At 40.7% G+C, this 26,312-nt stretch overlaps 3 protein-coding genes across 3 annotated transcripts; 2 read left to right on the plus strand and 1 right to left on the minus strand.

The window, feature by feature from the left end:
- The first annotated feature begins 1,460 nt into the window (after positions 1–1,460).
- Positions 1,461–2,071, plus strand: LOC138893980 (uncharacterized). Its single transcript, XM_070178652.1, has 2 exons — positions 1,461–1,714; positions 1,822–2,071. Exons 1-2 carry the CDS (start codon positions 1,461–1,463, stop codon positions 2,069–2,071), a joined length of 504 nt encoding a protein of 167 aa, XP_070034753.1.
- Positions 2,072–8,498: 6,427 nt separating this feature from the next.
- LOC138893981 (uncharacterized) lies at positions 8,499–9,846 on the minus strand. The gene is made up of 5 exons (XM_070178653.1): positions 9,819–9,846; positions 9,526–9,716; positions 9,096–9,186; positions 8,839–8,894; positions 8,499–8,726 (listed from the first exon to the last, which is right to left on the minus strand). Exons 1-5 carry the CDS (start codon positions 9,844–9,846, stop codon positions 8,499–8,501), a joined length of 594 nt encoding a protein of 197 aa, XP_070034754.1.
- Positions 9,847–20,563: 10,717 nt separating this feature from the next.
- LOC138893982 (uncharacterized) lies at positions 20,564–21,031 on the plus strand. Its single transcript, XM_070178654.1, has one exon. It carries the CDS (start codon positions 20,564–20,566, stop codon positions 21,029–21,031), a length of 468 nt encoding a protein of 155 aa, XP_070034755.1.
- Positions 21,032–26,312: the final 5,281 nt, after the last annotated feature.

A 26,312-nucleotide genomic window follows, 5' to 3' on the forward strand; every position in this document is an offset into this window, starting at 1 on the left:
CCGAAGAAGATGGAGGCAGTTCAGAGTTGGCCCAGACCGTCTTCAGCTACTAAGATTCGGAGTTTCCTTGGTTTGGATGGATATTATCATAATTTTCGTAGAGGGTTTCTCATCCATTGCTGCACATTTGACTAGATTGACCCAGAAGGGTGCTCCTTTCAGATGGTATGAGGAGTGTGAGACGAGCTTTAGGAAGCTCAAGACTGCATTGGCTTAAGCCCTAGTGTTAGTGTTGCCTACAGGTTCAGGGTCTTACATGGTGTATTGTGATGCGTCGCGTATTGGGCTTGGCGTGGTGTTGATGCAAGTTGGTAGGTGATTTCCTACGCATCTCGGCAGTTAAAGGTACATAAGAAGAATTACACTATGCACGACTTAGAATTAGCAGCTATTGTTCATGCATTGAAGATTTGGAGGCACTATTTGTACGATGTTCCATGTGAGGTCTATACCGACCAACAAAATCTCCAACATCTATTCAAGCAGAAGGACCTTAAATTGCGGTAAGAAAGTTGGTTAGAATTGTTGAACAACTATGATATCACTATTCTGTATTATCCCGAGAAGGCCAATGTTGTGGTCGATGCCTTGAGTAGAAAGATTGAGAGTATGGACAGTTTGTCATATTAACCGACAGCAGAGAGGCCACTAGCCATGGATGTTCAGGAATTGACCAATAAATTTGTGAGACTGGACAATTCATAGCCTAGCTGGGTTCTTGCTTGGGTGGTTTCTCGGTCTTCTATGTATGAGCGCGTTAGCATGACGACCCCCATTTTCTTGTGCTTAAGGATACAATGCAGCACGGCGATGCCAAGGAGGTTTTTATTGGTGATGATGGGGTGTTGTAGATGCAGGGCTATTTCTGTGTGCCCAATGCGGATGGGTTGCATGAGTTGATCCTTGAGAAGGACCATAGTTCGTGGTATTCCATTCATTCGGGTGCTGTCAAGATGTATTAGAATTTGAGGCAGCACTATTGGTGGAGAATAATGAAGAAATATATACTAGAGTATGTGGCTCTGTTCTTGAACTATCAGCAGGTGATTTATGAGCATCAGAGGCCGGGCGGCTTGCTTCAGAGATTTGATATTCCCAAGTGGAAGTAGGAGCATAGTACCATGGATTTCGTTGTTGATCTCCCACAAACTTTGAATAATTTTGACGCAGTATGGGTTATTGTGGATAGGCTGATCAAGTAGGCACATTTCATTCCGGTGGTGACTACCTATTCTTCAGAGCAGCCAACTCAGATCTATATCCGGGAGATTGTTTGTCTCCACGGTGTGCCGGTGTCTATTATCTCCGATCAACGCACGCAGTTCCCATCATATTTTTGGAAAGCCGTGTTGTGTGAGTTAGGCACACGGGTTGAGTTGAGTACAACATTTCACCCCCAGACAGACGGACAGTCCAAGCGCACCATTCAGATCCTAGAGGATATGCTACGCACCTGTGTTATGGATTTCGGGGGTTCATGGGATCCGTTTCTACCGCTTGCAGAGTTCGTATATGGAAGGCACTGTAGTTCTCCAATTGGTTGGTTTGAGAGGGGAGAAGCTAGGTTGTTGGGCACTAATTTGGTTCGGGATGCCTTGAAGAAACTCAAGTTGGTTCAGGATCGGCTTCATATAGCCCAGCCTAGGCAAAAGCGTAATGCAGACAGGAAGGTTCGTGATGTAGCATTTATGGTAGGGGGAGGGTTTGGCTGCAGGTTTCATCCATGGAGGGTGTGATGAGGTTCGGGAAGAAGGGAAAATTGAGACCTAGGTATATTAGTCCTTTTGTGATCCTTGAGAGAGTTGGTGAGTTGGCATGCAGACTTGCATTGCCTCTTAGCTTATCGGCAGTTCACCCAGTGTTCCATGTTTCCATGCTCCAGAAGTATTATGGTGATCCGTCCTATGTATTAGATTTCATCTTAGTCCAATCAGACAAGGATTTGACTTATGTTGAGGAGTCGGTGGCCATCTTGGACAGGCAGGTCCGAAAGTTGAGATCAAATAACATTGCTTCAGTGAAGGTTCAATGGAGGTGTCATTCGGTCGAGGAGGAGGCCTTGGATACCTAGCAAGACATGCAGAGTCGTTATCCTCACCTTTATCTCACTTAAGGTATGTCTCTATGCACGTTTGAGGTCGAACATTTGTTTTAAGAGAGGGAAAATGTAACGACCAGACATGTCATTTTGTGTATTTGAGCCTTGTTTGACCTTTTGATGCTTCACACATGTTTATTTGTGGATTTATGACTTGCGGGGTTGGTTAGTTTCATCCCAGGAGGGTTTCTGATTTGGACCTTTTGGTTCTTGGTTTAGAAGCCTAAGTTTAAAATGTTGACCGAAGTTTGACTTTTGTGAAAACAAGCCCATAATGATGTTTTGATGGCTCCGATAGGTTCTTATCATGATGTTGAACTTGAGCGTATGCCCGGACTTGAATCTGGAGGTCCCTAGGTTAATTTATCTTGTTTTACCAAATGTTGGCAATTTGAGGTTTAGAACTTTTTCCAAGTTTGCCCGTATGTTGATATTTTGGCTATCGGATTCAAAATTTGGTTTTAGGACTTGGAATAGGTTCGTTTTTCTATTTGGAACTTGTCTACAAAATTTGGTGTCATTTGGAGTTGGTTTGATAGGATTCGGAAGCTTGGTTGCAATTCAAGAGGCTTTTGAGTTTTCATTTGAAATTCATGCATTTTGATATCCGATTCGTAGTTCTAGATATTATTTTTGTGATTTGATCATATGAGCGAGTTCACATAATGTTTTTAGACTTGTGTGAATGTTTGCTTTGGAGCCCCGAGGGATGCTGAATCAAGTTGTCGGTGTGATCGTGTCTCTGATCTCGCGATTGCGAACAGCAGCATTGCAATTACGATCTTAGAAAAGGGTATGAGTTAACGCATTTGCGATGCCTGGATCACAATTGCGAAGTAGTACCTGGGTTGGGTAGGTTCGCATTTGCGATACATTAGTAGCATTTGCGAAGGGAGCAGGCTTCGCAATTGCGAAGCCAATATCGCATTTTAAGACTTCCCACATAGGTTGCCAGTGCCGCATTTGCGATGAATTCTTCACAATTGTGAGCCCACTGTCGCAATTATGACATCTGCAACTGAAAAAAAGGTTGGAATGTCGGGATGTCATCTCATTCTCTCTCATTTTTGAACCCTAGGCTCAGTAGGAGGCGATTATGAGAGGGGATTTTCATCTACAATCATTGGGTAAGTAGTCTTAATCAATTTCCAACAATATTTCATGTTTATATATAAGATTTAACATTTAATTTATGAGAATCAAAGATAGATTTTTGGGATTTTTGTCTAAGTTTTGAAAAATGAAAATTTGGATTTTGAGAGTCGATTTGGACTCGGATTTGAAAACAAAACACATATATAGACTCGTGGGGTTATGGGTAGTCGGAATCTACCCTTGGACCTGGGTTTTGACCAGGCGGGCGCGAGATTTACTTTTGGGGAATTGTGTAAAGATCATAACTTTATTGATTAAAGTTGGTTTCTCTTGCATTGTTTGATGATATTAAATCATTTTTGGTTAGATTTGAGCCGTGCGGAAGCGAATTTTAGGGGAAAAGCTATTTGGAGGGTTGATTTGGCCTAGTTGAGGTAAGTATCTTGTCTAACTTTGTGTCGGAAAACTACCCATTAGGATTTGGGTTGATTGTGTTATTTGTATTATATGGAAGACGTGTACACAAGGTGACGAGTGTGTACACGAGCTTATATGTGGTAGTTTGACTGGTTTAGACTTTCAGACTTCTTTCATGCATTCAAATGAGTTTGTCTTAACATGTTATATCTTTCATTGTTGAATTTGCTCTCACATGCTCTATTTGACATTGTTAGCATATGTTCTATCTTTTATTGTCAAGTTTGTTTTTATATGCTTTAGTTGAAAATGTTACCTCTCTTATTATCTTGTTACCTCTTTATTTTTGAATTATTCTTATTTGAAGTTGTTTATTGTTAAGATATCTTTCCTCGTTGAGTATTCCTCATTCGTTTGTTATTATTGAGATTCTTGTTCACATTGTTGGTTGAGTCGTGGGCTATATGTTGTGGTAACAATGGTTTTGTTGATGTTTGGCAAGTGTTGTGGCATATGGGCATGTGTGGTGTGAGTTGATTGTTGTATTGTGACATTGATACGCATGCAATGGTATAATGATAGGGGTTGATATGCATGCACTGAGATAAGGTGGGTTTGATACGCATGTGTAATGAGCCAAAATGTCATCTTATGTTTTAGAACTCAAATTTGCACTCTTAAGCCTTACAAATCTCATTTGTACCCTCCTCGATTTGCGTGCGTAGTCCCGGCAGGTTTCCAGAAAGCTTTTATGTTGAAAACTAATCAAAATAAGAATTTTTTCCTTAAAAGTTGATTTTAGTTGACTTCGGTCAACATTTTTGCTAAACGGGCCCGGATACATGTTTTGACAGTCTCGGTAGGTCCATATCGAATTATGGGACCTGGGCGTATGCCCGAAATTTAATTTGGAGGTCCCTAGCTTGAGTTATGAATTTTTTATGAAAATTAAAAGTCTGGAAATTATTTATTTTTAAGAATTGATTGATATTTGGCATTATTAGTATCGGGTCCAAATTTTGGTTCTGGAGCCCGGTACAGGTTCATTATGATATTTAACACTTGTCTGTGAAATTTTGTGAGAAACGGAGTTGATTTGACGTGATTCAGACGTCCAGTTGAGAAAATAGAAATTTTAAAGTGTTCTTGAGAATTTCATTTGATTTGGTACAAAATTCGTAGTTCTAGGTGTTATTTTGGTGATTTGATCGCGCGAGCAAGTTCGTATAATATTTTTAGACTTGCGTGCATATTTGGTTTGGAGCTCCGAGGGCTCGGGTGAGTTTTGGATAGGCAACGGAGTGATTTGGACTTAGAAAAATAGCTGGTGTGCTTCAGCTATCTTGCAGGCCTCAGACCTCGCAAATGCGAGGTCAGGGTTGGCATTTGCGATCACTGTTGAGGTCACATTTGCGAACTTCTCATCGCAAATGCGAAGAGAAGCTGGGCCAGCCTGTGTTCGCAATTGCGAACTTTTCTTCGCATTTGCGAAGGGAGTCTAGGAGGGGTATGAATCGCAAATGCGATCTTTTGTCCGCATTAGTGAGGTCAGTGATCGCAATTGCGACACTTTCCCCGCATTTGCGAAGGGCATCGGGATTGTGAAGGCTTCGCAATTGCGATAGCCCCTTCGCAATTGCGATGTTCAGGTCAGTCACAAATGCGGCATCTGCAGCTGAACAAAATGACTTTTGGACGGGAATTTTCATTCATTTCCCAAATTTTCAAGGCCTAAAACACAAGAGGCGATTTTTCAAAGACCATCTCTTCTCCAAATCATAGGTAAGTAATTCTAAACTGGTTTCTTTCAATCTTTCACTACATTTTACAAGATTTCAACCTAAAATCTAAGGTTTTCATGGTAGAATTATGGGATTTGGGTAGAAACTAGGGATTTCGAAAATTTGGGGATTTAGACCTCAATTTGAGGTCGGGTTCCAAAACCAATTATATATTCGGGCTCGGGGGTGAATGGGTAAATAGATTTTGGTCCGAACCTCGGGTTTTGACCAAGCGGGCCCGGGGTCGATTTTTGACTTTTTGGAGGGAAATTTAGGAAATTTAATTTATGTAATATAATTGATTCCTTTTGAAATATTTGATATTATTGAGTCATCTTTGAGTAGATACGAGTGGTTTGGAGGTGAATTCCAAAAGAAAAGTTGTGATTGAGAATTTAGTGGCCTTCAGAGTGAGGTGAGTGTTGTGTCTAACCCTGACTTGAGGGAATTAGGAACCTTAGATTACTTGCTAAATGAAATTTATGTAAGTGGCGTATATGTGAGCTGACGAGTACTTATGCGCCGCCAATTTACCTATTTTTCATGTTTCTCAGTTTTTCTTATATTGTCTCATTCCTATGCCTAATTGCGATGTGTTATACAAGTGTTGTTCAACTGATCGTCATTATCATGTTTACGGATTTTCTGGTGATAATTGAGTTTTTATTTCAAATTTGAGATTGATGTTATGGAACCAAATGTGGAAGTAAGGGTAAGCACCGACATCTATTTAAAGATGCAGCGCCCCCGGCAAAAAGGATGTTATTTCTGCCGAATAGTACTAGTATGTATAAATAAACACTATCTCAATAGAATGAACAATAATACATGGGGAGACAGTCAAAAATGTAATATGAGCTTTAAATAACACTAAAACATCAAATTAAGGATCACATAGATTTTTAATTTAATTCTTGCATTATTAGGTAGGATGGTTTTTAGTACCAATATGCCACAATCCAGAATACCACCGTGTTCTTACACGGAGTCTGATCTCTGCCCGATCGGCTAAGCCATATCATTTAAGACATCAACCATATTCACTATTTCATTCAAAATACCACTGTGTTATTACACGAAGTCCGATCTCGGCCCGATCAGCTAAGCCATCTCATTTGAGACATCAACCATGTTCACAATTTCACTCACAATACCAGTGTGTTCTTACACGGAGTCCGATCTCGATCCGATCGGCTAAGCCATCTCATTCGAGACATCAAACATTTCAATCGATCATCTTACTTCATATTTATTTCCCATCTTTTCAGCACATTGGCACAAACGACTTTAATTATAAAGTCGTTCTTCGCACTTGGTCTTATTTCACAATTTAAGTTTTGTTCCATAATAAAACATTATTATTATCATCGATAACAACACGGTTTTCATTCAAGACTCTTGATTTCACATGTGAGCAATTTAGAATTCAAGGCACATAGAGGCTTTTCACACAATTTGGCATAACAATCTTTAATTGAATTTGACGTGAAGTCTAGGTATATTAGCACATATTCTAAGTCTTGAAAATTTCCTCAGATGACGAGATAGCATGATGAAAGCATGGGAATACATATTACACATATATTTGCAAAGCAAGCACATTCAGGATAGCAATTTCTAGGACGTTCAATTTGGGACTTACGTCAATTGCATAAATATTGTGGGAGAAGAGGGAGTTTAGCCAACATACCTCAATTGAGCCTCTTAAAACTCTAAGATGTTCTAGAATATTAGCAACTTCAATCTACTTTAGCAATATAGCAAAATTGAACCCAAAATTAGGAAAACAATTATAATTCTAGCTCACTTGAGCATTCTATCAAACACTATGTGTGTATTAAGGTTTCATAGCCCCTTTTTATGAAAGACTCCACTAACCCACACCCCATTCTTTTCTATCTTTAACTCCCAAACTCCCCACATACCTTAGGAACACATGTATGCAAGGTAAGCACTCCCATCCCCATGAATTTCCTTACTAATGGCCCATTCTAGTTACATTTTGAAATTAAGAGTTTGGGTGATAGAATCTTACCTCTTAGGAAGAAGACCTAAGTGCCTCTCTTGATAATCTTCAAGGTTTTAAGTGATAATTGAAGAGAAATTTGATGAAGATCGCTTCCTCCCTCTAGGACCCTCTCTCTCACTCTAAAAATATCAGAAAATATGTTCAAAATGGTCCATGGTAGGTGTTTTAACGAAATAGGATCGGGTTTAAAAACCCCAAAAATGAAGCTCCAGAATAGGTTCTGCGGTCGCATATGCGACCGCATAATGATTATGTGGTCCGCAAAATGACCGCAAAATTTGGGTGCCAAAACTGGATAGGAACTTACCAGGTCTGCGGTCACTATACGGCCCGCAAACCTGTTCTGCAGTCGCATAATGCACCGCAGAACGGTTCTGTGACAAAATTCCAAAGAGGTATATGCGACAAGAGTGCGGCCCGCAAAGTTGTTATGTGGTCGCATAATGGCCACAAAATTTAAAATCAAGATGACCCATAAAACTGACCCACTCTGCGACCATTCTGCGGTCCGCAGAGTGGTTCTGCGGTCGCAGAATAGGCTACAGAAATGCCTACTTCTGCCCAACATTTTCTTGAACTCTTCAGCATGTTGTTCAATCCAAAAAGTCCGAACCTCGGCGAGCTTGCGAGCCGCGAAGAATTTCTACTATTATTAACCTTTACGCCTACATCGGCATCATGGAAATCCGGGTTTTTTAGGAAACATTTTACGGGGCCTTACATCCTCCCCCACTTAAGATCATTCGTCCTCGAATGAAGGTCAGGGTCCATTATTAGCACCTTATACAATTTAGGTTTTCATACCCCACACCAGTAGCCCCAAATTTAACTAACTCCCAAAATTTCTAAACAATTCGCTAGAGTTTCCTTTGTAACTAGGCCTATCCACCTGTCAGAGAGCCCCAGAATCACATCCTAAAAACGTGTACGCAATCCAACGATATAGCATAACTCATAACAATACCAACCGTGGCCTCATGTAAATAACATATAATCAAAAGGAACACCTTTACATCAATTGAACAAGTCATATAAATATTCATAGACAACAAGTTCATAAAAAGAAAGGATTACACAGCTATTCAAACAAGTAAGGATACTTCTTCTTCATTTCTTCCTCGGCCTCCCATGTGGCCTCTTCAACCGGCTTGTTCTGCCATGACACTTTCACGGAGGCAATCTCTTTATTCCTCAACTTTCGGACTTGTCTATCAAGAATGGCAACTAGAATTTCTTCATATGATAATTCTTCATTGCCCTCAATGGTCTCAACCGGCACAATGGCTGATGGATCCCCAACTACTTTCTTCAACATAGACACATGAAATACTGGGTAGACTAATGACATTTCGCGTGGTAGCTCAAGCTTGTACGCCGCCTGGCCAATTCTTTGAATGATTTTTTACCGCCCGACATACCTCGGACTCAATTTCCCCTTTTTCCCAAACTGCATAATACCCTTCATGGGGGAAACCTTCAAGAATACCCAATCATCTTCTTTGAACTATAAGTCTCTGCGACGGAAATCCGAATAGGATTTTTGGCGACTCTAGGCATCTTTCAACTACTTCTTTATGATCTTAACCTTCTCCATAGCCTGATGCACGAGGTCTAGCCCTATCAACTCAGCTTCCCCCAATCTTGAACAACCCAATGGGAGATCTACATCTCATACCATACAATGCCTCAAATGCCATCTGAATACTCGCATGAAAGCTGTTGTTATAAGCAAACTCTATAAGTTGAAAATGGTCATCCCAGCTACCCTTGAAATCAAGAACACAAGCACGCAACATGTCCTCAAGTGTCTGAATAGTCCGCTCTGCTTGCCCGTCGGTCTGTGGGTGGAAGGCTGTACTAAGATTTACCCGAGTACCCAAACCTTGCTGAAATTTCTTTTAAAAATTGGCGGTGAACTGAGCCCCTAAATCGGAGATGATAGAAACTGGAGTGCCATGCAACCTGACTATTTCCTTGATATACAATTGAGCATACTGTTTCGTTGTGTCGGTAGATTTAACTGGCAAGAAATGTGCTGATTTCATGAGCCGATCCACAATCACCCAAATTGAGTCAAACTTGCGCGGAGTGCATGATAATCATACCATAAAATCCATATTAATCATTTCCCATTTCCACATTGGAATTACTATGTTCTGTGCCAACCCACCAGGCCGTGGATGTTCGCCCTTCACTTGCTGACAATTCAGACACCTTGCCACAAAGTCCGCCACATTCCTTTTCATGTTATTCAACCAATAGACTTCCTTGAGATCGTGATACATCTTTGTAGAACCTGGATGCACGGAATACCTAGAAGCATGAGCCTAGGTCATGATTCTTTTCCGGAGACCATTTATATTTAGAACACATAGTCACCCTTGGTATCTTAGTGTACCATCATCCATGCCAAGCGCAAAAGCCATAGTCTTATATTTATGAATCCCCTCCTTCAACTGTACCAACAATGGATCGTTGTATTACTTCTCTTTGACTTCCACAACAAGCGATGATTCAGCCTTATTTTGCACAATTACCCTTCCTTAACTAGAGTCCGCAAGACGAACTCCCAAACTGGCTAGCTGATGAACCTCCCTACCCAACGATGTTTGACATGCCTCCAAGTGAGCCAAACATCTCATAGATTTCCGGCTAAGAACATCTGCCACAATATTGGCTTTCCCATTAAATACGAGGAGGAACAACGAGGTTCGAGGTTTGGCTGGAATTATTCAAGAATCCATCAACGGTCTGAGCATAGTATTTTATGAGGTTATATATCCTAAAAGACATGAAGGTTACTACCAACAGTGCTGACATTGTTAATCATTGTGATGACATCATTGATTCGACACATCAGGCATAGAGCTGCCTAGTAGGCATTGATAATGTAGGAACCATGTTCATGATTCTAAGATGTACTAGAAGTGAGTCATTTTATACATGTGACATATGAGAGGCATAATCGGAAGGATGAAGACATTGGTGTCAATTATTCTTGGAAGGCTATAAGTCATGAAGAGGACAACAACAATTGTTTCATTCCATACGTGCCTTATTTGGTAATAATAGGCCTCAAAGAGAGATAGCACTTATGTGACACCAGTCGCCTCTTGGAATGTAGGGAAAATTAGTTTAACTCGTAATGAGAATATTTTGGCACCCCGAATGTGATATGGGTTTCAAAATACATGAAGTTGCATTATGCTCTTAACAGTACCTAGCACAAGGAATCTATGCCACAAGCCTACGAGGATGAAAAAAAATTGAACACTTTTGAGATTATTATCATTCTAACAGATTAATGTTTAGATGAAATAATGTATTGGTTAGTGAGAATGTACACTTTTCTATGAGCTAGACATGTTTCTGCCATAATAACTCTCAGGATGCAATACCAGGCCACTTCATGGAAGACTACAATACTAGGTACAAAGTGAGCTACTTACTGTGAGGCAATTTAGGTGAACATGAAAGTCATACTGAGATGGGTAAGCAACAAGATCTTCCTGTGAAGAATTTGTGATAAATCTCAAATTTCTCAGAAACTTTATGCGGACTAGTGGCCCCTTTCAATTGACATGTACGCGCATGATAGGTGCTGGGATATACTCTTATGATACTAGATAGTGGAAAGGTTCCATGATAATACTCACAAAGGAGTAGGGTGACTGTTCAAGACATATGAGCCACATACGTGAGAGAGAGAAAGAGTGGCTTAAGAAGGATCTCAACACTAGGCTTACTTACGTTGGATATGATATCACATAGGTAAATATTATGATGGTGCGTGCATAGGCACAAATGACCAGATGTTATTCATTCGAATCAAAAGGTTCCGTAAGAAATTTATCAGGTATATTCCCTTGTTGAGATTTTAGGGAAGCAGTGGGAAGTACTAACCTAAGGTTATAACCCAATTCAAGGAACTTATTATAGAACTCAATTTCTCAAGAGGTTATAAATATAAGGAATTGTGATAAAGAGGCTTCCAGAATACAGTGTCTCGTTCAAAGAGTAGATATAGAGAACGACTGATAAAGTTATTCCGGTTCTATCTCAACTTTCGTAGTAGCATAAGGAGTGACGTATGACAAAGTGGAACCGGGATCAATAAGAGCATACACATCATGAGATTGGACAGTCAATATACCTGTAACCACATCTGGAGAAGCCGCAAAATTTTGACATCTCCTCATAGCATAAAACCTGCTGGGCCCTCCTGAGCTCTGAATACCACCCCTAGTTGCTCCACACCCTGCAGGCGGTATAGTGCCTCTAGCTGGGGGAGGCGCAGTGGATGTAGTAGCTACATAACTGGATAGTTGTGTCGCACCCCCACCCATGCTTTGGCGAAACGAATGACAATTTCTTTGAATGTGACCCCACCTACCACACTTATAACCTACATTGGTACCAAAGTGACATACTCCCTGATGATATCTCCCACACTTCACACAACGGGGGTGAGGTCCGCTAAACTGACTCGTCCCACTGACCGGATATTTATCCTTTTTGCATACATCATAAGAATCCCCCTTATCCTCTCTCAAAGATTTCAATGCAGTTGTAACAAACTCCGTACCGGTTTGCTGTGTGGGCCTTTGGAATTTCCCAAACCTGCCACCCCTAACATGCTGCTGAGCATACTCACCACACAATGCCAAATGTTCCTTCGCGCACATCGGGCAGACCAGGATGGGTGTACCCAACCTAGGGCATTTGTTCTTCTTATGCCCCCTCTTTCCACAACTGTAACATATTTAAAGAGTCATCTAACATCTCCCCAAGTGATGTTTCTTGCAAACCAAACAATCCGGTTCATTAGTACCAACAACCCTTTTTCATTTCTCAGATACACTCACCACACGATCCGGTGGTGCGGTAATAATGGTATGAATAATGATACTTCCCCTAGTAACAAGTTCTTCCAATCCCTCCACGGATCGACGCATTCTCCCAATGAACTCTTGTGTAATCTCCACTAGATTTAATGGTGTGGTCATTCCCTTTTCGCTACTTCAAACTCGTGGATTACTCATCTAGAAAATGAGACATGGCGAGGAAATTAGCTTCCTATCTTGAGCTCTATCGCACGATATGGAGTATCAAAGAAGCGTGAAATTCCTAAATGTCCAAGTAGCCTCCTCATTATAGATGTGGTCGACAACACACCGATTAGAAGGAATCTACTAGACATAGCTCCGAGACATCCTAGGACACTTTAAAACCTTAGGCTCTGATAACAAGTTTGTCACGCCCAACCTCGGGAAGCATGACCGACGCTCAATCAAGTGAACCCGGCCGAGCAAGCCTGTTATATACTTTCTACCCAACTCACCCATGATCAAGAAAAGACGGGATTTCATTAATTATACAGTAGGAAGCTCATTCATGAAATACTAAATTGTTTCATTAGCTATTTCTCCTTTCAATCTCAAAATACACATATTCTTATAGTCTGAGTGGAACAAGCGATGAAACACAACATAACTTTCTTAACATTCCCAACTCCCATATACAACCTACATAGTGTCTACGAAGCCTCTAAAGATACAAAAGAGTGTAAAGAAGGTGCCGGCAACAAGGCCCCGGCTATACCTCAAAAAGTATAATAATATAAGAAAAAGGTACAATACATGACCCCGAAATAAAATAGAACTCACCGAGTCTGCTGAGAAGAGGATGCAACACTATCTGTGATCAACATTGTCTGCTATGTAACCACCTGCATCCATTTAAAGATGCAGCGCCCCCGGCAAAAGGGACGTTAGTACTGTTGAATAGTACTAGTATGTAAAATTAAACACTATCACAATAGAATGAACAATAATACAGGGGGAGACAGTCAAGAATGCAATATGAGCTTTAAATAATGCTAAAACATCAAATTAAGGATCACATAGATTTTTAAGTCAATTCCCGCATTTTTAGATAGGATGGTTTTTAGTACCAATATGCCACAATCCACAATACCACCGTGTTCTTACACAGAGCCCGATCTCAGCCCGATCGGCTAAGCCATCTCATTTGAGACATCAACCATATTCACTATTTCACTCGCAATACCACCGTGTTATTACACAGAGTCTGATCTCAGCCCGATCAGCTAAGCCATCTCATTTGAGACATCAATCATGTTCACAATTTCACACACAATACCACCGTGTTCTTACACGGAGTTCAATCTCGGCCCGATCGGCTAAGCCATCTCATTCGAGACATCAACCATTTCAATTGATCATCTTGCTTCATATTTATTTCCCATCTTTCCAGCACATTGGCACAAACGTCTTTAATTATAAAGTCGTTATTGGCACTTGGCCTTATTTCACAATTCAAGTTCTGTTCCACAATACAACATTATTATTATCGTTGATAACAACACGGTTTTCATTCAAGACTCTTGATTTCACATGTGAGCAATTTAGAATTCAAGGCACATAGAGGCTTTTTACACAATTTGGCATAACAGTCTTTAATCGAATTTGACGTGAAGTCTAAGTATATTAACACATATTCTAAGTCTTGAACATTTCCTCAGATGACGAGATAACATGATGAAAGCATGGGAATACATATTGCACATATATTTGCAAAGCAAGCACATTCGGGACAACAATTTCTAGGACGTTCAATTTGGAACTTACGTCGATTGCATGAATACCGTGGGATTCAATTCTAAGAAGAGGGTGTTTATCCAACAAACCTCAATTGAGCCTCTTAAAACTCTAAGATGTTCTAGAATATTAGCAACTTCAATCTACTTTAGAAATATAGCAAAATTGAACCCAAAATTAGGAAAACGATCATAATTCTAGCTCACTTGAGCATTCTATCAAACACTATGTGTGTATTAAGGTTTCATGGCCCCTTTTTATGAAAGACTCCACTAACCCACACCCCATTCTTTTATATATTTAACTCACAATCTCCCCACATACCTTAGGAACACATGCATGCAAGGTAAGCACTCCCATCCCCATGAATTTCCTTACTAATGGTCCATTCTAGTTACATTTTGATATACGACAAGAGTGCGGCCCGCGGAGTGGTTATGCGGTCGCATAATGGCCGAAAAATTTGACATCAAGATGACCCAGAAAACTGACCTACTCTGTGACCATTCTGCGATCGCAGAATAGGCCGCATAAATGGCTACTTCTGCCCAATATTTTCTTCAACTCCCCAGCGCACTGTTCAATCCAAAAAGTCCGAACCGTGGCAAGCTTGCGAGCCGCGAAAAATTTCTACTATTATTAACCTCTACGCCTACTTCGGCATCACGAAAATCCGGGTTTTTAAGGAAATATTTTATGGGGCCTTACAGAAGCTACTGGCGGCTCCTCAACTGATGCTCTGGCAGGTGCTCTGGCTGCGGTGCGTGCCCCTCTTTCGCCTCTACCTCAGCCCCGACCTCTCACTGCTCTAGCAAGGCGCGCAGATGTCTGCTCAACTGATCTGGTAGTGCACGTCCTTACCATATGTGAGAGAATATAGATACAAAGGATCAAATTTCAAAATCAACAAATCCGCATGACAGGAATGAAAGAAATGGAATTTTTCTAATATTTCTATAGCCAGTCAAAGATAAGTACAGACGTATCCTTACCGATCCGCAAGACTCTACAAAACTCATCCGTGACTCGTAGAACGTATGAACCTAGAGCTCTGATACCAACTTATCACGACCATCATTTACGTCTGTAGGATATCGTGATGGCACCTAGTCTCTAAGACTAAATAATCTGATTACTTACAATAATATAAGGCAATTTAACAATGACAATTTGAAACATAGTTTAACATAAATACCAACCAGAAGCGAAATAGGCCTACGCGGCAATAATCATAATGACCTCCCAAGATTTTTTGTAATACAAAGTCACAAACTCTAGCTAAGTACGTGGAAAGATCTCAAAGATCAAAATACAATACAGTTCAAATAAAAAGCTGACAGTACAATGAAAGGAAAGAACTCTAAGGGACTACGATGACTAAGCAGCTTTACCTCGAATCCTCGCGACCAATAAACTAACTCTGCCCGAGTCTGATATCTCCAATACCTGGTTCTGCACAAAAAATGTTCAGAAGTATAGTACTAGTACACCACGGTCAGTACCCAGTAAGTATCAAGACTAACCTCGGTGGAGTAGGGGGGAGGTGCAAAGAAAGTCACGTGCCAATATCTGAATCCCCTCGGCATGATCACATGCTCACATTCACAATCCGCCCGTCATGGTCACTCACTCACAATCACAATCTGTCCGGCGTGGTCACAGGCTCATAATCACAATCACATGAAAATAGATAATACAAGGACACATGGGCATGATCAATAAATTTCAAGTTTCATACTCCTGAACTAGTATAAGTGGCATTCTACGGTGTATGCTTGTGTGAGTGTACTACTGCTACCAAAGTCAACAAGCAATATCAAATACATTGAGTAGTTTGTAACGACCCGACTGGTCATTTTGAGTATTATTGTAAGGCCCCGTAAATTTGCATATTTGACTCGGGCTATTTATGTAATTAAGTTTAAGAGGGTAATAGAGTCAATCTCGGAGTTCGTGCGAACCCACTAGGGGATGGTGGTGATTAGATCATGGTAATGTATGTAAAGTTCATGTTGATATGGTTGGGAGTTTCAAAATAGCAAAAGGAAGTAAAAATATTAAGTTTGAAAAGTTGGTTGAAATTGGTAAAAACAACGCATTTAGGCCCTAACGTGCGCTCAACGCATGAAAGAAAAACAGTGTTGCAAGGAACAAACTAGTGCATTTAGTTTGTAATGCGTGCTTAGCGAGCACTAGGAAATGTTGCCTGAGCAGTGATAGCACACGTTACGCGCGCGCTGCATGCCTGCCGTGGGGTTCCCTACAATATAAAAGTACATGAGCAAGTGAAGAGTGGCTAAGTCATTTCTTTGAGCTAGGGCTTGCTCTATCAAGGGGAATCCTTCCTATACTTCCCTCCCATGAACCAAGGTAATATTTTTGAAGTATTTTGAGTTGATTGCTACTCATAAACACTTATATTAACAAGGGTTAGTTTTGAAGATCCCTAGATTTCCATTCCAATCCCCAAATTGGTCAAGAACACTACAAGTTGTCATCTTTAATGAATGCAAGTGGTTCTACAACAAGTGGAATTGATCAGTGATAGCAGTACACCCTCTTCCCCAGCAGATAATGGTGAGCCTGCTATAGTTCTAGTAGGTATTCAAGTCTTGTTTGTTTTATGTACTTAGGTATCTATTGTCATAGAATCTCCATATAATTAAAGATTTGAGTTTTGTCATGTATTTATGTTCACAGTATTTATGAGGCTACGCACCCATCATGAGAATGATTGTAGGCCATTGAGCCAAATGTATTCAATTTAAATGTCATGATCTAATGATGTTTTGATAAATCATGAATGAGTTATGATGAGATGTTGATATAAAGTAGGTTGGCTCGACCGGGTTTACTCGATTGAGCGCCGGTCATGCTCTCCAAGTTTGGGGCATGACAATTGGATCCCCGTTCCCCCATTTATTGCTTATTATATACTGATTTGTTGTTATGTGACTTATTGGGGTAGTTGGTTTTGTTCCAGGGATGTTTCGAAATGAACTAGGACACTTAGTCCCAAGGTTGGAAGCCTTAGTTGAAATAGTTGATCGGATATTGACTTATGTATAAATAACTCCGGAATGGAGTATTGATTGTTTCGATAGCTATGTATGGTAATTTTGGACTTATGAGTGTGTCCAGATATTGATTTGGAGGTCGGTAGATGATTTTGGCTTGAATTGGCGAAAGTTGGAAAAGTTTAAGTTTGGATAGTTGAGAAGTTTGACCGAGATTTGACTTTGTGGTTACCAGGCTTGGATTTTTGTTCCTAGTGTTGGAATAGGTCCGTTGTGTCATTTATGACTTGTGTGCAAAATTTGAGGTTAATTAGAGTTGGTTTGATAGGTTTCGGCATCAATTGTAGAAGTTGAAAATCCATTAAATTCATTAAGCTAGAATTGGGGTGCGATTTGTGTTTTTTGATGTTGTTTGATGTGATTTGAGGCCTCAAATAAGTTTATATGATGTTTTTGGATGTATTGGTATGTTTGGACGGGGTCCTGGGGGCCTCGGGAGTGATTCGGGTTGAAATCGGAATGAGTTATGGACTTGAGGAATTTCTAGTGTGCTGTTGGTCTGGTGCGTTCGCACCTATGAAGAATTGATCGCAGGTGCACGACCGCAGAAGCGAGCATGGCACAGCATGTGCGGATTTCATAGGGGTTGAGGGGATGCAGAGGTGCAAGTTTTGTCCGTATCTGCGGGATCACAAATGCGGGAAGTGTAGGACAGGTGCGAATGTGGCAAAGGGAAGGAGTTTCCGCAGAAGCGGAGCGGAGGTCGCAAGTACAACTCTGCAGAAGCGGGTCAGTCTGCAGATGCAGAGGTAGGGGGCCTTCATGGAAACAGCAGAAGCAGAATTTTTGGTCGCGCCTGAGGAACCGCAGATGCGGTTAAGTGAACAGTAGGTGTGAAAGCACTGGCAGTGTATTAATTAGAAAGGGTTTCGAGATTTCTTCATTTATGGACTTTGCAAGCTCGGCTAGAGGCGGGTTTTGAGAGGGGTTTCACTAGATTTCAAGAGGTAAGCAACTTTTGATCTTTTTTATTCATTAATATTGAATACCCATTGATTTTCCCCAATAGATTTGATGTTTTTGAGGTGGAATTTGGGGGATTTTGGACTAGGGATTGGAGAGTAAGATATGGAGATTGGGTGACGATTGTTTTGTCAAAATTGGATGATTTTTAGTATGGTTGGACTCGTTATTGAATGGGTGTTTGGATTTTGTAAATTTTGTTGAATTCCGAGACGTGGGCCCGAAGTTGACTTTTTTACTTTTGTTAAAGAACATAGATTTATCATATGGAATTGATTCCTATATCTTATATTGATTGTATTAAGTCGTTTGTGGCAAGATTCGAGTCGTTCGGAGACCGATTCGCGAGGCAAAGGCTTGTTAGAGTAGGGATTTGCACGATTTGAGGTAAGTAACACTTCTAAACTTCATATTGAGAGTATAAATCCCTAAACTACGTGTTATGTGGTGGGTGTTGAGGTGACGCACATGCTAGGTGACGGGCATGTGGGTGTGCACTGTAGTAATTATGACTCCGTTGATTCCATGGAACTGTGTAGTTACCTGATCTTGTTATTATTCATGTAATCTCCATGATTTAGAGAAATTGAGTTGTGATTCATGTTGGTAATAATGTTTAGGCTATATGCGGGTACTGTTGGGACCCAGAGAGGTCGTTTCTATTGTTGAGTTATTTGCTTAAATTACAGTTATGTACTCAGTGGCATCTATCATTTGCATATCATATCTCAGTCACTGTTGCCATTTGTTGTTACATCATATTATCATTGTCTGAGTTGATTATCATGAGATTTGTGAGCCCGAGAGACTGGAGAGATTGATGACTGAGTGAGGCCGAGGGACTAATTGTGAGTGATATTTATTGGATCGGGTTGCACGCCACAGCAAGCTTTATTGATTCATGATGGGATCGGGCTGCACGCCGCAGCATACCATATTGGCTTATATTAGTGCGTTGGCAAGATCCGCCCTACCGAAGTCTGAAATACTAGCAGTGAGCCCTGGTACCGTTGAGTGCTGAGTGCGAGTGTTGAGTGATTGAGAGTGTTGAGTGATTTTGAGTGCTGAGTGATTGAGCATGCTGAGTGAGGTTGAACTCAGACTACACTCTGCACTTCTTGTGCAGATCCAGGTGCATCCGGACACGGCGGTTGCTAGATTTGGAGATTCATCTGTTTGGAGACTATTTGAGGTAGCTGTTTTGGTGTCCGTAGACCTCAATTCTTATTCTTTTCTGTTTATTTAGCACTATTCTATCTTTCTAGATAGTTGTATTAGTAGTTTGACTGTGTTTAAATTTTAGTAGCTCATGTACCTTGTGACACCCGAATTTGGGGATTTTGTATTGTCGTGGTATTTTTTTATCAGATATTTATCTAAATATGTCACTGTTAAACTTATTTTACCATGTTTTCAATACAAAATGCATAGTACATTGTGATTGTCATCTTGCCTACTTTTGTGATAGACTCCATCACAATATGTAGAGTTTTGGGTCGTGACAAGTTGGTATTAGAGCCTAGGTGACATAGGTCTCACGAGTCATGAGCATGTTTAGTAGATTCTTGCATTTCGGTACGGAGACATTTGTACATATCTTCGAGAGGCTGCCGAACCATTAGAAAAACATCACTTTCTTGTATTATTGTCGTGCAAATTTGTTGATTCCAGAAACTAAACTTCTATAATTCTATTCTCTCATAGATGGTGAGGACACGTGCTACCGGATCAGGCAGATGGCCACCAGTACCACCATCTAGGGCCACGAGAGGAGGGGCCCAAGGTAGAGGCTGAGGTGCAACTCGTACAGCAGCCAAAGCAGTACCTGTGGTGCCACTAGTTGCTCCAGCTCAGGAGTAGATTCCATATGAGGTTGAGCCGGTGGGACCAACTCAGGCACCAACTATGCCTATTGTGATACTAGGCCTTTGGGAGGATTTCACGCAGATATTGACTGTATGCACTAGCCTTGCTCCGACGGTTTCAATTCAGTAGCACTAGCTACTTCTCAGGTCGGGGGAGGTGCTCAGACTCCCGCCGCCCGTACTCTAGAGCTGGTGGTTCAGGGACTTCAGACATCGGGGGTACTACCAACCTAGCCGGTTACAAGTGCTCATGCCCATGTGGGTCTACCTATGAGTGACGAGTAGCAGAAGAGGCTAGAGCAGTTTGGGAGGCTCAGGCCTTTATCATTAAGTGGCGCTGAGTTAGAGGATGCTCAGGACTTTTTAGATAGGTGACAGCTGATTCTTCACACGGCGGGTATTATGGAGACTAGTGGGGTCTCATTTATTACTTTTCAGTTAGCATTCAGATGGTGGGAGGCTTATGAGTTGAGTAGGCCAGCCGGCGCCGCACCATTTATGTGGCACGAGTTCTCCGTTCTCTTCTTGGAGAAGTTTGTTCCACAGACCCACAGGGAGAAGTTGCGTAGGTAGTTTGAGAAACTACACTAAGAGGGTATGTCCGTGACCCAGTACGAGATGAGATATTTAGAGTTGGCTCGTCATGCAATTTGGTTGGTTCCCACAAAGAGGGAGAGGATTAGGAGGTTCATTGATGGCCTCAACACTGGACTTAGCTTTGTCATGACTAAGGAGATTGCGTCAGGTGCTAGGTTTGACGAGGTGGTTGATTTTGCTAGGCGGCTAGAGCAGGTCCATAGTCACGAGCGTGAGGAAAGGGAGGCCAAGAGGCCTCATGTTTCCGGTGGTTTCAGCGGTATGGTTTGTCTGGTTCATCATGGTGCGTCAGCTAGTCATGGTTCATACAGTGCTTGTCTGAGTCAGTCATCTCTCAGTGCCCTCCCAACTCAGAGTTCATCTCGTGCTCCATTAGTGCAGGGTTCATCTGTACCAGGTTCATCTAGCAGTTATTCTTGTTCTCGGGGTCCAATTCAGTTTCCACCACCTTTGGCGGATCGGAGTTGCTTCGAGTGCGGGGAGTTTTGACATGTGTGGATGCAATATCCCCATCATTTTGGAGGTCCAGTTCAGCAGAGGGGTCAGGTTATGACTTCCGCACCAGTTACTTCACACCCGCTCAGCCAGCTTGGGGTAATGCTCAAGCAGCTAGAGGTCGCCCTACAGGGGGAGGCCGATCATGTAAGGCCCCATAAAAATTTGCCAAGGATTTTAAGGTTTTGTGGTGCCGAGGTAGGCTTATGTGTTTGAGGATTGTAGAAAATCTTTACGGCGAGCTTGCTCGCCGCGGTACGAACTTTTTGGTTTGAAGAATGCATCGATTTTTTAGTGGGAAATATTTGCTAAAGAGCCAATTATGCGATCAAATTTGCAACCGCATATCCATTCTACGGGCCGCATACCCGTCGCAGAGTTGAGCAAAAAAATGGTTGAATTTTGAAGGTCGTTTTGCTGTCCATTTTGCGATCGCATATCCATTTTGCGGTCTGCACTTCTGTCGCAAATTTTGTATGAAGAATTTTGTTGAATGATTCTGCGGTCCACTATGCGGTCTTCTATGTGGTCTGCAGACCGCAGAATTGTCACAGACCGGTCAAGACCAGCCCAGTTTTTGGCATCATTTTTGCGGGCCGCATATTTGTTATGCGGTCCATTCTGCGACCGCAAACCTGAGTTTGGAGGGTCTATTTTCCTATTTTTATAACCCGACCCAATTTTGATAAATAGCCTTATGGGTTTATTTTGAAGAAAATGTCTGATGATTTTAGATAGAGGTAAGAGTATTTTAGAGAGAGAAGGAGGAAATATAGTATTCTAATCACCCATTCTTGCACCAATCTTTAAGAATCAAGGAAGCCAATCACTAGATTATCATCTATCTAGGTAAGTCCTACTCCTAAGCTTTCATGCAAGAGGTTATGAGTTCAAGTATATTGTGGGGTTGGAAATAGGCTATGCATATGACAATAGGTTGTAATATGTGGGGTTAATGAACCATTTTGGTTAGTTTCTTGTTGAAATTGGTTGAGGGAGGAAGGGATTACCATTGTAGAGCTTTGTAATCTATTTTGCATACAAGGTGTTTGACAAAATTCCTAAGAGAGTTACACCATTAGAATCCTTCTAATTATTATCCGAGTTTTGCTATCTTCCTATAGATTGTTATTGCTAGAAGTGTTGGGCGTTGTAGTAACCTAAGGAAAGCTCAAACAAGGTATGTTGGCTAAAAATACTCTTTTAGAATTAAATTCCATGATGTTCCCGTATGTTTCAAGTATGGTTGGCTCAAGTTCCTTATTCCAATGTTCCGAGGTGTGCCCAATAAATTCGATTGTCCCGAGTAAGCAAGTGTCGAGAATTATGTATTCAAAATGTGTTTTGAATGTTCTTATCACATTATCTTATCCTTCGGGAGTGTGTTCAAGAATGATATGTGTATTAAAATGTTATGGCTTGAGTCGTGTTTCAAATGAAAGTCCATTATGCTTAACTTGGAAAGAATACTCCATGCATCTAAAACTCCAATTGCTTATATGTTTACCTAAAGTCTTGATTTGAAACGCGTTGTTGTTGAAAATCTATAAGGATGGTTGTAAGTGAAAAAAGTGGTTTGGAGACGTAAAGAGTGGCCACCGTGCCAATAATGAAAGTTATACTTGTGGCCAATGGTACCAAGGAAATGAAATAATGTGAGAAAGGTTATGAAATGAGCCTTGATTCAACTGTTCCAAATTAACTTTGAAAATAGATTTGCCAAAAAGCTTATGTACTCAAGTCATGCCCAAATGTGGCTGTTTTAACCAATGCTTTGCTTTGTATGTATTTCCAATGTGTTTTGAGCTCTTATATCTTCATGAGTTGAAATTGTGTATTCCCCTTTTGGGGAAATGTATTTCAAGAATAAATGATGTGTTACTCGTTTATGATTTTACTTGTGCTTCGATTGCCAATCATTTTACTCCATTTCTTGTAAAGAAATCCATTGTTTTTAAAGTCTTCATTACTAATAAACCTAAAGTTGTGATTTCTGGAATATTCTATTTGTTGATATTTATGATGATGATCCATGAAAGTACAGAAATGAAAGTGTGGAATATGAGATACGGCCACCGCGCCATGAATTAAGAATCATAAGTATGGCCAAAAGAGCCAAGGAAATAACGGTGTTGTGAATGGTTGAAAGTTGTTACAACCCATGTTTTCGTACGTACGAGTACGTCGTAAGTCAATTGATATAAGCTCAGGAATGAAATCATATTTTAAAAGTATATAAAGTAAGATAATCATGTTACCTCTGAGGTTACAAATATTTAAGATCATGAACAACAAGTACAAAGAGGGTTGGACGGTTCAGAAGCTAAAGCAATTGAAGAAAATAATGTTTCGTCGAAAGTCGACAAGTTGGGAATGTTATAACATGTACCTTTGGGGTGAGACTAGGGTGCTTAACATGATAAGGAGATTATGTTATGATTTATATTAGTCGTATGACATCCGTGTGTTATGTTTTGAAGTCAAGCGAGTTGTGGAACAAAAGTCGATGAAAGTCATCACAAGTTACATTCATAAGTTTTACTGAAACTTTGGGTCCAATGTAACTGCAATTTTCTCCCAATATACTTAGAGTTATGGGGTGTGCTACCCATCAAATTAAAGATCTATGAGTCTATTTTCCAACTCATTAAACCGTTGGTCAATACGACATCGGAGTAGAGAGATATGGTCATTGTTGCGATACTGCGCAAGCTGCTAGGTGACAAGTAGGTGTGTCACCTACTTGCTTAAATGAGAGCTTAAAAATGGGCCATTTTGGGTCGTCCAAAGAGGCCTTTTAAAGGCCTATTTTCTTCATATATTAGACTTAAAACAGAGCATAATAACCAGACATAAGCTCTGCAAAATTCCTGCCAAAACTTTCCCACAAACCCTAATTGATTTTCTCTCCATTTCAAGTTCTAATTGGAGGTAAAACCTAGAGTTTGAAGAACCAAGATAGGAGCTGAGTTATGCAACAAATAAGATTAAGGTGCAAAGAGGTGAGTTCAACTTGGTGATTGGAAAGATTGTGATAAGGTATGTTAAGGCTAAACCTTTCTTCATTTTGGCATGATCTTGTAACTACATGAGTTTGATAACGAAGCATAAAGAGAAGTTTTTATTCCTGAATTTATTCACATTATCCTAGTCTCAGAAGTTATAGTATTCTCCCTTATCGGGACTTCATATTATGTTTAGTATTGGCTTATTTCAGCCAATAGAGCATAGAGTGTATATATATATACAGTGTTACAATATTTTTACCACCATCGAGTTATAATCGGTGGGCAGGCCCCTATTGGGCAACCTCTGATCAGATGGTAAGTTATATACAGAGCCTACTGTGGCCGAGCGCCTATGAGCGAGCCCAGAATGGCCGAGATACAGAGCCTAGTATGGCCGAGCGCCTATGAGCGAGCCTACTATGGCAGGGCAGTTACACATACCGAGCCTTATAGGGCCGGACAACTATTTTACATACTATATGGAGAGAGTTGAGTCAGTATCAACAGGTAAGCATATCTTCATATTATTTTTGAATCCCAGTTACATTCAGTTATTATATCATCAGTTCAGTTTTAGCTTTCAGTTATTCTGTTGCCTTACATACTCAGTACATTATTTGTACTGACGTCCCTTTGCTGGGGACGCTGCATTTCATGCCTGCAGGTCCTGATAGACAGCTGGATAGACCTTCCCAGTAGACAGAGCTAAATGACAGCTTGGTTGGTAAGCTCCACTTCCCCGGAGTTACCAGGTCTAGACCTTGGAGTCTGTTTTATATATACAGGTTTGATGGGTAGGTCGAGGCCCTGTCCCGACCATGATACAGTTCAACTATCTCTAGAGGCTTGTAGACAAGTCCTGTATAGTTTGTATATCAGTAGATATTCATGACGGCCTCGTCAGCCTGCATATTTATATAAAGATATATATATTTAAATATATATGAGTTTTTGGGTATGTTTACCCCTCAGATGAGAGAGACGATATTTTCAGATGATTTAGAATATTGCCTCATCGACCTAGGTTGAGGGTTACCCCTCTAGAGTTCATAGTTACAGAGTGGTACACTCGGGTCGAGTATGGTACCGGGTGCCGGCCACGTCTCTTCAGGTTTAGGGCATGACAAACTTGGTATCAGAGCAGTTCTATCCTAGGGAGTCTACAAGACGTGTCTAGTAGAGTCTTGTTTATCGGTGTGTTGTGCACCACACTTATAAGCAGGAGGCTACAAGGCATTTAGGAGTCTGTTACCCTTCATTCAAATCCAAATCGTGCTATAGAGCTGAGTCATAAGAGTTCAAGCCAAAGCTTATGTTTGCTAATGATATAGCGATGCTTTCAATTAGAATAATTATATCTAGCTAAATGTCTAATACAACAACAGGTAAAAGCATTAGTAGAGAGAGAATTCTTGACTACGTGGCCCTGTTTGAAACCCTATTAGATTGTGCTTACCATATGTGCGAATTTCCCATTTACCCTAAGACAGGAATATCTAACATACCCCATGAATAGCAGGCCATGGGAGTATCATAAGGTAAAACTATAAGTTTCAACATGTAACAGAAGCATGGTGAAGAAGGGTACGAGGTACCTAGTTAATTAAGACTGTCCGAATTTCCACATCAGGCAGAGAAATAAAAGAATTCTAAGTTACCTTCAACAGAAATAGAGGTATGTACAATTGGCGACACACATCTCAGTTATGCCCTATGGGAGCTAACATATAAAGTTTAAGAGAAGGATGGGATATCAAGATCTAGCTTGGGTTAGAGTAACTCGAAATGGTGGATTGAGCCAGGGGAGCTAAAAGTGAAACAATGTTTTGTTGAAGTTTTCAAAATAATGCGATAAACAGAAGTATTAGCAAGAGAATAAGAAGAGAGAAATGAAGTATTATGAGTAAGATGTGATAAATGGGTGATAATGGTAAATCAAAATATGATATGATGACAGAGTCTATAGTCAAGTAAAAAAAAAAACAAAAAAAAACAAGAGGTGACAGGAGGTCTTGAGACAATAAAAGAGTATAGGTCAAAAGTCATATTCTAATTTCAAGAAATGAGTTGGTGCGTCCAACGTGATTACCAAGACAAAACAATTTAGACCCCCGGAGTAATAGAAATTAGCATGGGCTAGTGAACAAGATAAACTGAATATCAATTAGGGATCGAATGAGGTGATGATAGTCGACATCAAGTGAATTTCAAAGATCGCATTCCGGCAATAATACAATAGACAACAGAAGAATAACCTTTAAAGGTCA

This window comes from Nicotiana tomentosiformis, chromosome 6 (assembly GCF_000390325.3).
Source record: "Nicotiana tomentosiformis chromosome 6, ASM39032v3, whole genome shotgun sequence".
NCBI lineage: Eukaryota > Viridiplantae > Streptophyta > Magnoliopsida > Solanales > Solanaceae > Nicotiana > Nicotiana tomentosiformis.